General features: G+C 53.8%; 1 protein-coding gene across 1 annotated transcript in view; it reads right to left on the bottom strand.

Annotated features, from left to right (window-relative positions):
• Window positions 1–16,707, bottom strand: part of CARMIL2 (capping protein regulator and myosin 1 linker 2) — a 138,205-nt gene that overhangs the window by 74,321 nt on the left and 47,177 nt on the right. Inside the window, 3 exon segments of the mRNA XM_054048586.1 lie at window positions 7,659–7,727; window positions 13,388–13,560; window positions 15,734–15,791. Coding sequence (XP_053904561.1) covers window positions 7,659–7,727; window positions 13,388–13,560; window positions 15,734–15,791 — 300 coding nt within the window.

The raw sequence follows: 16,707 nt of genomic DNA, 5'->3' as shown, positions 1-16,707 counted from the left end.
CCACGACACTTTGCGCTACCCTCCCACCCACAGGGGACAGGGGTCATTGCTGCATTCATCCCCCAGTGGGCAAAGAGCCCTCAGCACCTTCGCAGACACCTACAGGTCACTTGGCAACCTTCAGCCTGAAGGGCCAATACGAGAGGCAGAGAGGTTTCCCTGCCAACCCAAAATGGCTCCGTTTGTGCCCCTTGCAGCTGCAGCCCCATGCAGGGTGAACTTTGCCCCTGGAAAACAAACCGACTTGGTTCAAAAGTCTTGCAGAATTGCCTGGGTAAATAACAAGGACACGCTGCACTCCTACAGCACCTGGCCTTCTCCCTCCCGAGGGACTTGCCCATTTGACCGGCCTCAGCAGCCACATGGCCACCCTCCCCAGGGGGTCCGAGTGCCTCCCAACAAGGAGTTTAGCTTCTAGTCATCCCTGCAGGGAGAAAGTTATTGGCAGACTGGACTGGGAGGGGGACGGTTCAGTGATTTGCCAAAGATCTCACAGGAAGCATGTGGGAGAGCCAGAAACTGAACCCGGCTCTCCTGAGTCCAGGAATAGCATCTTCACCATGGAGTGTAATTCTTATCCCACCTCGCAGGACGAGATCTGAGGGGCAGCGCCACACCCGAGTTCACACAGCAGCGGAGCCAGGTACAACCCCCGAGTCTCCTCCGGCTGCGAGACCCGCTCTCTCCTAAATCCCCATGATGCTGCCAGCTTTCTGCTGCACAGACACAGTGCTCAGAAATGGAAAGTGAAGCAAAGCCAGGCTACGTCTGACTTTTCCCCATGTAAAAGCGGCGAACAGCAGAGGCTAACAGCGGGAGTTTGCCTGGGAGTTCGCGTGGGGAGAGCGCACTGAGGCTTTCATCTGCAGGTTTCTCCGAGTAGTTCCTGCAACAGTTGAGGAAGCTCCTAAGAGGACGGTGATATGGAAGGTGAGCGATCAGCTGTTGTCACCTGCACAGGTTGTGCCATGTTTGTCTTTCTTCCACAGGACAGAAGCGACTTTGTCTGTACAAAGTGCAAGTGGTCTCCATATTGGAAGAGAAGGTTCGAGGGCTGGAGAAACGAGTATCGACTCTGCGATGCATAAGGGAAAACAAAGATTTCCTGGACAGGCGTCAGGAGATGCTTCTACGGCCACAATGTTCTGAAGATTCAGAGCAGGCGCAGCAGGGACAGAAGGATTGTGAGGAGGTTTGGCAGCATGTGACCTCCAGAAGGAGAAAGAGGAGCGTCCATGCACCAGCAATGGAGATACAGGTGAGCAATCGTTTCCATGTTCTCTCTACAGGTACTAATGCGGAGAGTGGACTAGATGACCCATCTGAGGGAAGGGAGCAGAAGGAGACTCCACTGATTGGAAGGCAAAAGATGCACTGTCCTAGGGATGGGGGGTTCCACAACCACCACTCCCAAGAGGAGGAGGAGGGTGGTGGTGGTCGGGGACTCCCTCCTCAGGGGGACTGAGTCATCTATCTGCCGCCCCGACCGAGAAAACCGAGAGGTCTGCTGCTTGCCAGGAGCTAGGATACACGATGTGACGGAGAGACTGCCAAGACTCATCAAGCCCTCGGATCGCTACCCCTTCCTGCTTCTCCACGTGGGCACCAATGATACTGCCAAGAATGACCTTGAACGGATCACTGCAGACTACGTGGCTCTGGGAAGAAGGATAAAGGAGTTTGAGGCGCAAGTGGTGTTCTCGTCCATCCTCCCTGTGCAAGGAAAAGGCCGGGGTAGAGACCGTCGAATCGTGGAAGTCAACGAATGGCTACGCAGGTGGTGTCGGAGAGAAGGCTTTGGATTCTTCGACCATGGGATGGTGTTCCAAGAAGAAGGAGTGCTAGGCAGAGATGGGCTCCACCTAACGAAGAGAGGGAAGAGCATCTTCGCCAGCAGGCTGGCTAACCTAGTGAGGAGGGCTTTAAACTAGGTTCACCAGGGGAAAGAGACCAAAGCCCTGAGGTAAGTGGGGAAATGGGATCCTGGGAGGAAGCACAAGCAGGAGAGCGCAAGAGGGGAGGACTCCTGTCTCATGCTGAGAAAGAGGGACATCGATTAGTTATCTTAAGTGCCTATACACAAATGCAAGAAGCCTGGGAAACAAGCAGGGAGAACTGGAAGTCCTGGCACAGTCAGGGAACTATGATGTGATTGGAATAACAGAGACTTGGTGGGATAACTCACATGACTGGAGTACTGTCATGGATGGATATAAACTGTTCAGGAAGGACAGGCAGGGCAGAAAAGGTGGGGGAGTTGCGTTGTATGTAAGAGAGGAGTATGACTGCTCAGAGCTCCGGTATGAAACTGCAGAAAAACCTGAGAGTCTCTGGATAAAGTTGAGAAGTGTGAGCAACAAGGGTGATGTCGTGGTTGGAGTCTGCTATAGACCACCAGACCAGGGGGATGAGGTGGACGAGGCTTTCTTCTGGCAACTAGCAGAAGTTGCTAGATCGAAGGCCCTGGTTCTCATGGGAGACTTTAATCACCCTGATATCTGCTGGGAGAGCAATACAGCGGTGCACAGGCAATCCAGGAAATTTTTGGAAAGTGTAGGGGACAATTTCCTGGTGCAAGTGCTGGAGGAACCAACTAGGGGCAAAGCTTTTCTTGACCTGCTACTCACAAACAGGGAAGAACTAGTAGGGGAAGCAAAAGTGGATGGGAACCTGGGAGGCAGTGACCATGAGATGGTCGAGTTCAGGATCCTGACAAAAGGAAGAAAGGAGAGCAGCAGAATACGGACCCTGGACTTCAGAAAAGCAGACTTTGACTCCCTCAGGGAACAGATGGGCAGGATCCCCTGGGAGAATAACATGAAGGGCAAAGGGGTCCAGGAGAGCTGGCTGTATTTTAAAGAATCCTTATTGAGGTTGCAGGAACAAACCATCCCGATGTGTAGAAAGAATAGTAAATATGGCAGGGGACCAGCTTGGCTAAACAGTGAAATCCTTGCTGATCTTAAACGCAAAAAAGAAGCTTACAAGAAGTGGAAGATTGGACAAATGACCAGGGAGGAGTATAAAAATATTGTTCAGGCGTGCAGGAGTGAAATCAAGAAGGCCAAATCACACTTGGAGTTGCAGTTAGCAAGAGATGTTAAGAGTAACAAGAAGGGTTTCTTCAGGTATGTTTCATAGATTCATAGATTATAGGACTGGAAGGGACCTCGAGAGGTCATCGAGTCCAGTCCCCTGCCCGCATGGCAGGACCAAATACTGTCTAGACCATCCCTGATAGACATTTATCTAACCTACTCTTAAATATCTCCAGAGACGGAGATTCCACAACCTCCCTAGGCAATTTGTTCCAGTGTTTAACCACCCTGAGAGTTAGGAACTTTTTCCTAATGTCTAACCTAGACCTCCCTTGCTGCAGTTTAAACCCATTGTTTCTGGTTCTATCCTTAGAGGCTAAGGTGAACAAGTTCTCTCCCTCCTCCTTATGACACCCTTTTAGATACCTGAAAACTGCTATCATGTCCCCTCTCAGTCTTCTCTTTTCCAAACTAAACAAACCCAATTCTTTCAGCCTTCCTTCATAGGTCATGTTCTCAAGACCTTTAATCATTCTTGTTGCTCTTCTTTGGACCCTTTCCAATTTCTCCACATCTTTTTTAAAATGCGGCGCCCAGAACTGGACACAATACTCCAGCTGAGGCCTAACCAGAGCAGAGTAGAGCGGAAGAATGACTTCTCGTGTCTTGCTCACAACACACCTGTTAATACATCCCAGAATCACGTTTGCTTTTTTTGCAACAGCATCACACTGTTGACTCATATTTAGCTTGTGGTCCACTATAACCCCTAGATCCCTTTCTGCCGTACTCCTTCCTAGACAGTCTCTTCCCATTCTGTATGTGTGAAATTGATTTTTCCTTCCTAAGTGGAGCACTTTGCATTTGTCTTTGTTAAACTTCATCCTGTTTAACTCAGACCATTTCTCCAATTTGTCCAGATCATTTTGAATTATGACCCTGTCCTCCAAAGCAGTTGCAATCCCTCCCAGTTTGGTATCATCCGCAAACTTAATAAGTGTACTTTCTATGCCAATATCTAAGTCGTTGATGAAGATATTGAACAGAGCCGGTCCCAAAACAGACCCCTGCGGTACCCCACTCGTTACGCCTTTCCAGCAGGATTGGGAACCATTAATAACAACTCTCTGAGTACGGTTATCCAGCCAGTTATGCACCCACCTTATAGTAGCCCCATCTAAATTGTATTCAGTAAGGGGCCCACACTTTCCTTGATTTTCTTGCCTCCGAATAGGAAACGTAGGGTAGTGGTGGTTGGAGACTCTCTGCTGAGGGGGACGGAGGGAGGCAACCTAGTGACCGAGGATGTGGAAAAAGCTAATGTACTCAATGATTTTTTCATCTCTGTCTTCACGCACAAGGTCAGCTCCCAGATTGCTGCACTGGGCAGTACAGGATGGGGAGAAGGTGACCAACCCTCTGTGGAGAAAGAAGTGGTTCGGGACTATTTAGAAAAACTGGACGTGCACAAGTCCATGGGGCCGGATGCGCTGCATCCGAGGGTGCTAAAGGAGTTGGCGGGTGAGATTGCAGAGCCATTAGCCATTATTTTTGAAAACTCATGGCGATCGGGGGAGGTCCCAGATGACTGGAAAAAGGCTAATGTAGTGCCCATCTTTAAAAAAGGGAAGGAGGAGGATCCGGGGAACTACAGGCCAGTCAGCCTCACCTCAGTCCCTGGAAAAATCATGGAGCAGGTCCTCAAGGAATCAATTATGAAACACTTAGAGGAGAGGAAAGTGATCAGGAATAGTCAGCATGGATTCACGAAGGGGAAGTCGTGCCTGACTAACCTAATTGCCTAAGGTGGATAGAAAGCTGGCTAGATCGTCGGGCTCAATGGGTAGTGATCAATGGCTCCATGTCTAGTTGGCAGCCGGTTTCAAGCGGAGTGCCCCAAGGGTCGGTCCTGGGGCCGGTTTTGTTTAATATCTTTATTAATGATCTGGAGGATGGTGTGGACTGCACTCTCAGCAAGTTTGCAGATGACACTAAACTAGGAGACATGGTAGATACACTAGAGGGTAGGGATCGGATACAGAGGGACCTAGACAAATTAGAGGATTGGGCCAAAAAAAACCTGATGAGGTTCAACAAGGACAAGTGCAGAGTCCTGCACTTAGGACGGAAGAATCCCATGCACTGCTACAGACTAGGTACCGAATGGCTAGGTAGCAGTTCTGCAGAAATGGACCTAGGGGTCACAGTGGACGAGAAGCTGGATATGAGTCAACAGTGTGCTCTTGTTGCCAAGAAGGCTAACGGCATTTTGGGCTGTATAAGTAGGGGCATTGCCAGCAGATTGAGGAACGTGATCGTTCCCCTTTATTCGACATTGGTGAGGCCTCATCTGGAATACTGTGTCCAGTTTTGGGCCCCACACTACAAGAAGGATGTGGAAAAATTGGAAAGAGTCCAGCGGAGGGCAACAAAAATAATTAGGGGTCTGGAGCACATGACTTATGAGGAGAGGCTGAGGGAACTGGGATTGTTTAGTCTCCAGAAGAGAAGAATGAGGGGGGATTTGATAGCAGCCTTCAACTACCTGAAGGGGGGTTCCAAAGAGGATGGAGCTCGGCTGTTCTCAGTGGTGGCAGATGACAGAACAAGGAGCAATGGTCTCAAGTTGCAGTCGGGGAGGTCCAGGTTGGATATCAGGAAAAACTATTTCACTAGGAGGGTGGTGAAACACTGGAATGCGTTACCTAGGGAGGTGGTGGAGTGTCCTTCCTTGGAGGTTTTTAAGGCCCGGCTTGACAAAGCCCTGGCTGGGATGATTTAGCTGGGAATTGGTCCTGCTTTGAGCAGGGGGTTGGACTAGATGACCTCTTGAGGTCCCTTCCAACTCTGATATTCTATGATTCTATGAAAAGAGCGACTGCGATTGGCTGCACCAGCTACGTTATGCTGTGAAGCCGTGAGATGGCGTGTGTGGCGTTCAGGTTATAGATGGTTTAGGGTCACAGAATTCTGATCCAAGCCTGGATCCAAAGTTCTCATCCACCTTCTGCCCCATCTCCAGTGTGTGCCATTCATGTAATAGAGCAGTGGTTTTCAACCTAGGGGTCCACAGACTACATCTAACATTTCCAGAGGGGTCTGCACCTCCATTCCAAATTTTTTAGGGGGAAGTAAATGAATAAGGTTGAAACCCACTGTAACAGGCAGAGAAATCCAAAGGAGAAAGGTCAGATAACTTCAGATTCCCAGCACCTGTATGATCTCGCCTCCTCCCCGCTCTCCAATGCTTTATCACTTCCCTGCGCTGCACCACAACGAAGTGCTCGGTGGGAGAAGAAATCCTTTCCAGGTCTAAGTGGGGCATTGTTTCTGTACAGCTTTGGCGGTGCTTCACTGTCTTGCTGTGTGCGGGCAGCAGTATTGTTTGCAGGAAGGCTGGTCCAGTGGGTAGGGCACTAGCCGAGGCCCTGGGAGATGGAGGGTCCCTGCTCACCACAGACTTGGCAAGTCACTGAGCCCCCAGTTCCCCATCTGTGCAATGGGGATAATAGTGCCCTGCCCACAGGGCTGCTGGGAGAGCTACTGATGAAACACGCTGTGTCAGATCAGGCATTACTGACACCGTAAGCCATGGAGCACAAGACTGCAGGCCTCATCCGGTACAGCCCACATTCTCACAAGTGACTCGTGATTCCGGGTGCCCAGCTTGTGACACTGAAGGGCCCCACTTTTTAGGGCAGCGAATTAGACCCTTCTCATCTTAGGGAATCTAAAGATAGAGGCACCCCACTGTCACTAGCACCTCAGGGTTTGTCCGCACAAGCACTTAGTTCATGGCAAGCTGGCAGGTAAATCCACCACGTGCTAGCCTGTCGCACACTAGCTGTCAGTGCAAACCACGCTGCTTTGCATGAACAGTGTCCTAGTGCACTTTAATCTACGCCCATTTCAAAGCGAGGCAGATCAAAGTGCTCTAATGCGCAGCAGCAGATCCACACGGGTACGTTTACACTACCCGAACCCCCTGGCTGCCAGTCTCAGAGTACAGCCCGACAGATTCATGCTTGCACTCTGGCGCTAAAAATAGCCATGTAGCCATTCCAGCTGGGGCTGGAGCTCGGGCTCTCAGCAGATCATCCTGTCTGCCACGGGGGGGGAGGGGGGTTAAGCTTAGCTCATTAATGGTCAAGCAGCTCTCTGAGATCTGTGGCTGCAAGGTGGTAGAGAAGGGTGGGGCATAGCACACAGTTACACGGGCCCTTCCCAGGCCTGCCTTCTAGCTACAGCACCTTGCACATCTCCATTTCCCCCTGCATCCAGCCAGCTGCCTGCCCACCCTCTCCCCACATGCAATTAATGAGGCTTCACTTCACCGCAGCCAGCACCTCGCTCGCCAGAAGCAACACACTTGACACAGCCTGTCCCCACTGCCAACAGGCAGACCCTTATCCCAGGGCGACCCCACCTGCGCTCTGTCTCCTGGCATCTGACTTAGACCCTGCTGTGCTCTGTCAGTATCACCTGTCTAGTTTCACCAGGTTAGGGGCTAGTGGGAATCCCTTCCGTGAACGATCCCAGGTCCCAACGCAGAACTCCCTACTAGCAATGAAACCTGCATGTCACTGAGGAGTTAAAGCACATGCTTTACGCCGCCCCTACCTTTCCAAAGCACGGGCAACATCAAGGAATCCATGGGCCGTGGTGTTGTTTCTGTCCCAAATTACTGTCCTGGGAAGAGAAGGAAGAATGAACAATTCCCCCTCACAAGGCACGTGCTTTCAGCATATTAGAAGCACAGATTTGTCCGAGCCAGGAGGTTGCACTCCAGATACAAAGTTCTCCACCGTTCAGCAGGGGATTGGCTCAGCCCACTCCAGAGAGAGGGGCTCACTGCACAGATTAGGTCAGATCCTCTAGCCCGGTGGCTCTCAACCTTTCCAGACCATAGACCCTCTTCAGGAGGTTGATTTGTCTTGTGTACCCTCAAGTTTCACCTCACTTAAAAACTCCTTGCTTACACAATCAGATATAAACATACAGAAGGGTCACGGCACAGTAGTACTGACAAATCGCTGACTTTCTCCTTGTTACCATAGAATTATAAATACAAATACTGTACTTACAGTTCAGTGTATAGTACACAGAGCAGTCTAAACAAGCCATTGTATGAAATTCTAGTTTGTACTGACTTCGCTAGTGCTTTTTATGTAGCCAGTTGTCAAACTAGGCAAATATCTAGATGAGTTGCTGTATCCTCTGGACGACCTTTGCATAACCCCAGGGGTACACGTACCCCTGGTTGAGAACCACTGCTCTAGTGTAATGAGCAGCTCCTTCCTGAGATGCTAAATCCAGGCCAGGATTTAAGGAGATCCGGTATGGCCCGTAGGCTGTTAGTCTGGGAGCTAGAAAACTCCAGGGGCTGGCAGAGTCAAGGAGGAATTCTCCATATACAGAGCACAAGCCTGTCTCTTCTCCAGCAGGAGGGACACTAAAGACCTGAACTGCCCCCAAGTTTTGGGGGGCTGGGAGCAGGGTTTTGGCTGGGGTTTAGAATGGTGTTATTGGGCTGGCTGAACCGTCCAGCCCATCTCTTTGGCAAATCTCTCTGGGGACTTATCCAGCCCCTCCCTGCAGTATCCCAGTGCCTCCAAAATGAAAAGCGGGGTGATTCTGGGAAATGGAGCAGCCCAACACATTCAGGGACTTTGCAGGCTGCAGGGCACTGAGCGGGGTCTCAGTGAAATCTCTTTGCTCCACAGTGTGTAGCTGCTGTGTCCATTTCCAGCGAGAACCACTACCGGTCGCCCGCAGAGGCTGTAAAAGGACAGTGCACACAGGGAGCAAGGGATGCTGCAGCGAAACCACCACCGCTGCCCTGCCAGGCAGGAGAGTGCGAAGTGGGGAGGGGCAACATGCATCTTCTCTGTCGTGCCAGCAGCACAGTGCGAGCTCACCAAGGGCTTGGAGAGCCAGGCAGCTGCTGCACCTGGCCGTACAGCACGTCCCCAAGAGGCGACCCCACTGAGCTCAGGTGTGATCACTCACCACACTGGAGGGGCCTGCCCTGCGGCTGACTCTGCGGCGATTCCCGCTGCTCAGCCACAAGCAGTAGGCAGGGGACTGTATCACAGGCCGGATGAGCCGCACTGCACAAGGGCTGAAGCCAAACTCCGGTTGCGGCCATTTGAAAGCTCTGACCCTTCAGCTGGCATGTGCCCCTGGCCTGGGGTCGTTAGCTTCACCCATCTCCCACTGCAGAGAAGAGAGCCCAAATCGCACAAGAGCAGCGTCCCCAATTCTTGGGATGCATCATGAGTCTTGTGAGCTTTGGTTTCTTTCTTAAAGCCCCCAGCTCCTGGAGTCATGGGATTACATCGAGAATCTCGCCTTGCATTAAAAATACATTTTTTTAAAGTCTCTAGCGTTGGTGGCTGTGGAGAAAAGCATGAAAATGTGGCCTGCATGCCACCTACAAGCCCAGACTCCAGAAGCCAAAGAAACCAAACCCATGAGTTCAAAATCTCATGATTTTAAAGCCAATCTCGTGATTCTGGGGGCCTGACCCCTGATTTTGGCAGGTCTTTGGCAACACTGCAGTGGGTAAACTCCAAGCAGCACAGGGTTAAAGAACAGGGCTGAGAGACTGGGATTTTTCACTGCCTTGAGCAAAATGGAAACAGAAAAACTGCAATCAGAGCGCACCCACACAGAGCCTGAAGTGACAGGTGTGAATTAAACCCCACGGAGTTCTCTTGCTGCCAGTTTGCGAATGGATGAGCCCTAGCTGTGGGCTGGCTAAGCCTCCAATGCAGAATTCCAAGCGTGGGGGCGAACATCTCGGGATGAAGAGGGATCTTTTCCCTGTAACTCCCCACCCCCAGGGGAAGGATCTGAACAGATGGAGCTGTGACTTTCCCTTCCATCGCCAACGATGCAGATTCAGCCAGGAGAGGTTTTGTCAGCCATTCTTGGGGCCGGGCTAACCCGAGGCCGGCAGACATGGCCATGCCGGCCATGAGACAGGTCCTGCCAAAGTGACATAGAACTAGGGTGACCAGATGTCCCAATTTTATAGGGACAGTCCCGATTTTTCGGTCTTTTTCTTATATAGGCTCCTATTATCCCCCACCCCGTCCCGATTTTTCACATTTGCTGTCTGGTCACCCTACGTAGAACGCTGCACATGAGCTCAGAGAGACCCACCAGGCCCATGTTTGCCTTGTTTTGATGTGCAAACTTCACCTTGCAACAGCAGGGAGAGGTGACCCTGCTCCCCGGGGGAGAGAACTCTGCTGCCGAACGCCAGGTGGTTAATCCCAGAATCCTCTGGAGGGGAAATGGCTCTCCACGGGCCACCTAGCCCCTCCCACCACCTGCCTGCAGGCCCAATCGTCTCCCAGCTCCACCCCTCTGAGGCTGAGATCTACAGCTCAGGACACCGTTGCTATTGCTTCGGCAAAGGACGTCTGTCAGCCAGTGCCGGGCGAGGGGGGCAGAGGCCTGGGAGGCGCAGCTAGTGAGCTGCATGCCGGAGAACTGGACACCCAGAACTATTGGCGGCTAGCTAGGGATCAGCAGTCCCAGCCTCGCGCCGTGGCTAGCGACGCCGGTTATTAATCTGCCTCGTTCCCACGTTGCTCTGCTGGACCTGGGGAACGTGACCAGCCACAGAGGTTTGCAATTCTCTCTCCTCAGAGAAGAAATGCAGCAATGAATGCAATGAGATAACGGGTCCTGCGCCGGATCGAGGAGGCTCCCCATCTCCGCCCCACTGCTGGGTGAAGGCACTTCCTCCCCTCCCAGCACCACTGGACAGGAGATTTGGAGCCCTGGGGCCCTGCAGCGAGAGCCAGTGACCCACAGGCACCAAAGCAGCGGGGAGAAGGCAGCAAAGCTGGAGGTCAGCACCTGGCCAGCCTGCTCCCCTCTGTCATGCAGCATGGAGGGGAGCCGAAGTTGGTAGCCATCCTCCCGTGAGAGTGACTGTAGTGGGGCGGCTGCCCCACTCCCGCAGAACAGGGGTTGAAAGCAGCCCTGGAGAGGGCTGTGGCTGGAAAAGAGAGTTAAAAGCAGCCAAGCTGGGCTGATTGGGGAAGCAGCCACAGCTGTGGCCAGCTCAATTAGGGCCCAGCTGGCCCTGATAAGAGGGCTGTGGGCCAGAAGCTGGGGGAGTCTCTCTCCAGTCCTGGAGGGAGAAGGGCCTGGCTGCCTGAGAGGAAGGTACCTGAACTGGAGCAGTGCTGGGGAGCTCCAGCCTGGTAAACCCCCAGGCTGCAGGCCTTGGTGAAGGCCTACAGAGGTACTGGGGCTGCAGAAGGGCAGCCCAGGGATAGGCAGAGGCAGCTGGTCCAACCCCCTTGCTGATGAGGAGTGGGCTTTACAGACTGCAATTGGCCCCAGGGAGCAGGGGCTGGATGACGACTGGCAGTAGCCACTGAGGCAAGGTGGGTGAGAGGGTTGGGGGTTCCCCTGGGAGGGGAGACCCAGAGTGGGGGTATTGCAGAGGGCAGAACCCCAGGGTAAGGGGCACCAGGGTCCGGGAGCCAGCAGCAAGTGAGACATTGGCCTCCAGAGGCTGGAATCGAGCTAGTTCCCAGGACAACCAGCAGGAGGCGCCAAGCCGGTGAGTCTCGCTTCGCTACAGTGACATTGCACCTGGGCGGGCATGGCCAGCTGGGCTGGGAGGGGAAAAGGGCACTCGCTCTCCACAGTATGGTCCCTTAACACCGCTCAGGGCTTCCCTCACTGCAGAGGAGGCTTGGGGCCAGCCATGGTAGAGCACTGCACTGCCAGTGCTGGAGAGGGACAAGGACACCGCCTGGCTGAAGGGGAGCCCAGGGGCTCTGCACTGCCATTTCCATAGATCTTTGACTTCCACCAAGAGTCCTGTCACGTCCCTCCCTGCATCTCCAGGGGCGTCACATTGACCATTTCGCTCTCCCAGCTGTTCCTCGCCTGTACCAGGGGAGTCTAGGGCCCCCAGTGCCTAACAGGGAGGCAGGGCATGCCCCAGCAATGCCTCCGCTTCCTTCCTGCAGCTGCAAGCCCAGGATACGCAGCCCTGGTTTTCCCTCCCTGGAGCCGTCGCTGCAGCTTGCAGCGAAGCTGCGGGCTCCGAGCACTGCCAGGCAATGGAGTCATCCGCCCTGACAGGCACTTGCCTGGACACTGAATTGCAGAGTAACAGCTGGCGTGGAGGCTTAGCCATTCTATAATCCAGGCATTTCCTTTACCCTGTGGAGTACGTCGCCAACAATCAGCTGGTATTGAATGAGCACGTACAAACGGTCCCTCTAAACGGGCATCGGCGAGGGGCTCAGTGCACCTCTAACACCAGCTGATTACACGCATGTAAACCTGCCTCAGGGCAGCAGTCCCAGGTGCTTCCTGCGCAATTGGATCAGACCCACACTCCCCAGGATTTCTGTGCATACAGCAGACGTCGTGCAGAAGCAGCTGTTTGCAATAGGAGAGAGAGAACTCTTTGCAGGGCTGAGACCAAGAGACACCGAATGGCAGAGAGGGAAAGGATGGCCAAGGGGGTAAAGCAGCTGTGAGCTATCCAAGTTCAATTCCTGGTCCACCCCAAACACCCCGAGTGACCCTGGGCATGTCACTTAGCTTCTCTAGGCCTCAGTTCTCCATTATCCCCTGGGGATAAATCTGTTACAGGCTGTGAGGTGTGCAGATACTGCAGTGAAGGGCTCCGGATAAGCACCATAGATAGAGATGAGACAGATGCAGAGACCAGAAAGGGGCAATAGGGATCCTCGGGGGAAGGGGAGGGGAGAGTATACTGGGGGTGGGGAGGAATTGAAGGGGGTGAAGAAGAGATGGGTGGGGGGACATCGTGTCAGTCACATCGCACTGTACTTTGGGGCACTGCTGGTGGCAGATGTCCCAGTGCAGCTGAGGTGCCAATGGCTCAGAGCCAGGGAGTGCCCAGCACACGGAACAGCCACGCAGGGGACGGAGCAGCCTGCGTGGGCAGGTGCGCAGCACAGAGAGGCAAGAACAAAGACAAGGAGCATATGAGAACTAGGAGAGCTTGCTCTCAACCAGACTGCTGGGAGGAAAGGGTGGGTACGAGGCAGGATGGAGGAATGGGGATCTGGGGAGAGACAGGATCTGCCATTATAGGATCAGTCTCAGTATTTCATTAAACAAGTGGTACAAATTTCACCAGCCGCTTGCCCTATTAAATGGAAACCCAGTGATTCCTAGGGCCTTTACACAGCACTTTCCTCCTGCTTAGCAAACCCCCCGAGGCAGCACACTCCTCTCCTCTCCTCTGGAAACGCGGCCCAGCAGCGCCCCGCAAGACTCAGCACTTACCAGCGTCCGCCTGCCTGCCTTTCCCTTACGCACACGCACACTCTCGCTACCTGAGTTTTGTGTTGATCTGCAAGGCTTTGGCCAGCATCTTGGCTCCAGTGTCGCCAATGGTGTTCCCGCTGATGTCCAGTGTGCTGAGGCTGGTGTTACTGCCCAGGGCGTTCAGGAGGACGTTGGTTCCCAATTTCAGTCGCGATTCGGCCACGGACAGGGATTGAAGAGGCTGAAAGACAAACACCGGAGGGAGAAAAGATCAGGTGCTGGTGCTGCAGGGTCCCTGGGGCTTTACAAGGGAGCAGGTCGCTCCCTCCCCCCATCTAACTACACAGACTGGGCCACTGCGTGATGGGACCAGCCGGGGAATCCCTGCCCCCCAGAGTGCCCTGTGCGGCTCACGAGCTCTTTGCCCTCTCTGGGCGGGCCCGTGGGCTGTGCTCTAGTTCTGTTGCCTACAGTCCTTGGCAGCCAGTAAGTGCAGGGCACAAGCTAATGAACACAAAGCTAGGGCCAGACCAAAGCTCCTAGATCACATGGGGTGGGACGCGGAGGGAGACACCTGGAAGCTGTTTGCATGAGGCCAGGAGCGGGCAGGAGGGAGGCCTGCAGGTAGCCCCGCCCCGCCCGCCTCTGCTCAGCAGCTCCAGCGTTCCCTATGTGTGGGGAATGGCCAAAGCCAAAGCAGAGCTGTCCTCGGACAAGAGCACCGGGGGGGGGGAGGGAGGGAGGGAGAGAGGAATTTGTGAGCCCTCTCCCCCGTGCCAGGGGGAAGGATGGTGAAGTGATCCCTGTTCTGCCACTGATTCATGTGTCACCCTGGGTGAGTCACTTAGCCTCTCTGTGCCTCAGGTTCCCACCTATATTGTGGGGCACTAGCCATGCCCTGCTTCCCCAGAGTACAGCGAGGGTGACCCCTCTGCTGATTGGGACGTGCTCAGATACTCCTGTGATGGGGGCCAGACAAGTATCTAGACAGACAGACAGACATCATTTGGCCCCTACCACAGGCAGAAAAAAGCACAGCCAACAACGCAGGGCAGGTCTGAGCCACGCCTGGCCGCTCGATCCTGCTGAAGCTCGGCAGGAGGAGGGGGCAATCCTGGAGGAGAAAGCTGCCATTTACCCACTAACAGCCTGGTAATCACGTGACTGGGAAAGGCCTGTTTAATGGGATTTGGGCTGCACAGACCTTTTCTGCCTGTGGCAGCAACTCTGTAATGCACCAGTGGGTTTTCTCCTTCAAAGGAGACCTGCAAAGATTAAAGAACATCAGTGCCCTTGCCCTTGTGGTGTCTCTGTGGGGGATAGGCCTGCAAGGGGTTTCTTCACATTAGAAATTCAGGTCTGGTCTAGCCTGTGTTCCCTGGAAGACTCTATGGGTGCCTGGAGGACTAGCAGGCTGACGAGGAGGAGTAACGAAGGTGAACTCTAAGCAGCTGAGGCTCGGGCTACACTCCAGAGCGAGGGTGTCGCAGGGCAGCTTGTCGGCCTCGCTGTGGAAGTGTCTACACTAGCGGGTTTGGGCTCCTGCAGCCGGGCGCCATTTGGGGTGCCCAGTTTTCGACCCTAAATGGCACCCGAACCAAAAGTCCAGTTACTGGCGCCAGGTCATTAACCGCATCAGCCCCTGCTCAGCTGGTGCTGCCTCCTACCTGCAGGAAGGCTCCTTGAGAGGATCCAGCAAGCGACGGGGGGGAGGAGCAAGTGATGGGGTGGGACCTTGGGGGAAGAGGCGGAGCACAGGGCAGAGCCTTGGGGGTCCAGTTACCGGCCCTCAGAAAGGTGGCAACCCCACTTTACATTTCAATTTCACTCCTGCAGGCGTAACTGCTCTGCCGTGTGGAATTAATAACTCCACCTCCATGAGCGGCAGAGTCAAGATTGCTGCAGTTAGGTCGAAGCAGCGTCGGTAACGCTGAGATAACGGTTTGGCCTCTGCCTGGCCTAGACGAATCTTCATTGCCTTTTCAATGTCCTGAGAAGAGGCCCTAGGATGTTAGACCTTCCAAACAGGTGACGTTTTCAGAAGCCCATCACCTTTGTTCTGGGCTGTTATCCATCCCCCCCAGGTACAACACACATCTCTCCTGCTCCCTCCGCTTTACTTTAGACTCTACCAGCTGTTGATTCCTTTCCTATACTCTCCCAAACGCAGCGAGAAAAGCACTTATTTCTCAGTCTGACCATTCCTTTCAGATTAACCCCAATCACAGAGGGAGCGACTCCATGGAAGAGAGAGACAGCGACTCCCCTACGTTCTGCATCTGAACTGAAACACAAAATGGCCAGTTGTCTCCCAGCTGGCCTGGGGGTTCTGAAATGAATAGGAATAATTCAGAGGAAACGGCGTGAACGGTTCAGTTATGGGGCTCTGGGTGGGCGCCACAGCAAGCACTTACACAGTCATCTTCCTGCGTGAGCTGAACAATCCGGTGGAGAACGTCGGCCAGATTGTCCCTGTGGAGGAGATGCAGAGGGGTCATTCGCCTTTCCCCATCGCACAGCAGAGCCTGACGTGGGCTCAAGTCAGCACCAAGCTGGGAAGCGTCCATTGCGGCTGGACGTTACTCTGACCGCATGGCTCATCTCTGCACCTCCCTCTCTCCCGCAAGCCACCAGCCTTTCCCTAGCTGCAGCCAGCCTGGGGCATTGAGCACCTGCCCAAGAGGTACTCTTGTTGGCTGGCCTAAGGGGGTGACCACACTGCAGTGTCCCTGCCCCTGAGACCCCAGGCCTCTGCATTATGTCAGCTGGACAGTAACCCAAGAACATAGGACTGGCAGGGATGGCCAGCGAGTCCAGTCCCCTGCTAATCACAGACAACCCCGTCAGATCATCCCCTTCATAAATGTATCAAGGTCCCATCTTCAAACAAGTTGGGTCCTTTGCCCCACTACTCCTGTTGGGTGAGGTGCTGGGACGGCCTCCGCTCTGATGGTGAGAAACCTTCTTCTAATTTCCAGCCTGAATGTAAGCCTGGCCAGTTTATCTTGGTTCCAACATTGTCTTTTAGCTTAAACAGCTCTACTCCCCCCCCTCCCCCCCAATCAGCCCGTCTCTCATGGCCAAGCAAGCCAAGCTCTCTGTCTTCTCTCATACAACAGGCTCTCTCCAGTCCCCGATCACCCCAGCAGCCTCTCTCTGCACCTGTCTCAGTCTGAATTCAAGCAGCAAGAGCTCGTCCCCAAACCTGCACCGGGCTGAGCACAGAGGCAAACACCGCAGGCCTTTGGGGCTCATGATAGTCTGTGACTGGACTGGAGGGGGTTAAGAACAGGTTGGCCAAACCCCTGCCAGGGCTGGTCTAGGTTTCCTTGGCCCTGCTTTAGCACAGGGGCTGGCCTGGCTGACTTCCAGCTCTGTTCCAGCCCCA

The sequence above is a fragment of the Malaclemys terrapin genome, chromosome 14 (genome assembly GCF_027887155.1).
Source record: "Malaclemys terrapin pileata isolate rMalTer1 chromosome 14, rMalTer1.hap1, whole genome shotgun sequence".
NCBI lineage: Eukaryota > Metazoa > Chordata > Testudines > Emydidae > Malaclemys > Malaclemys terrapin.
This window is presented reverse-complemented; position numbering and strand designations above follow the sequence as displayed.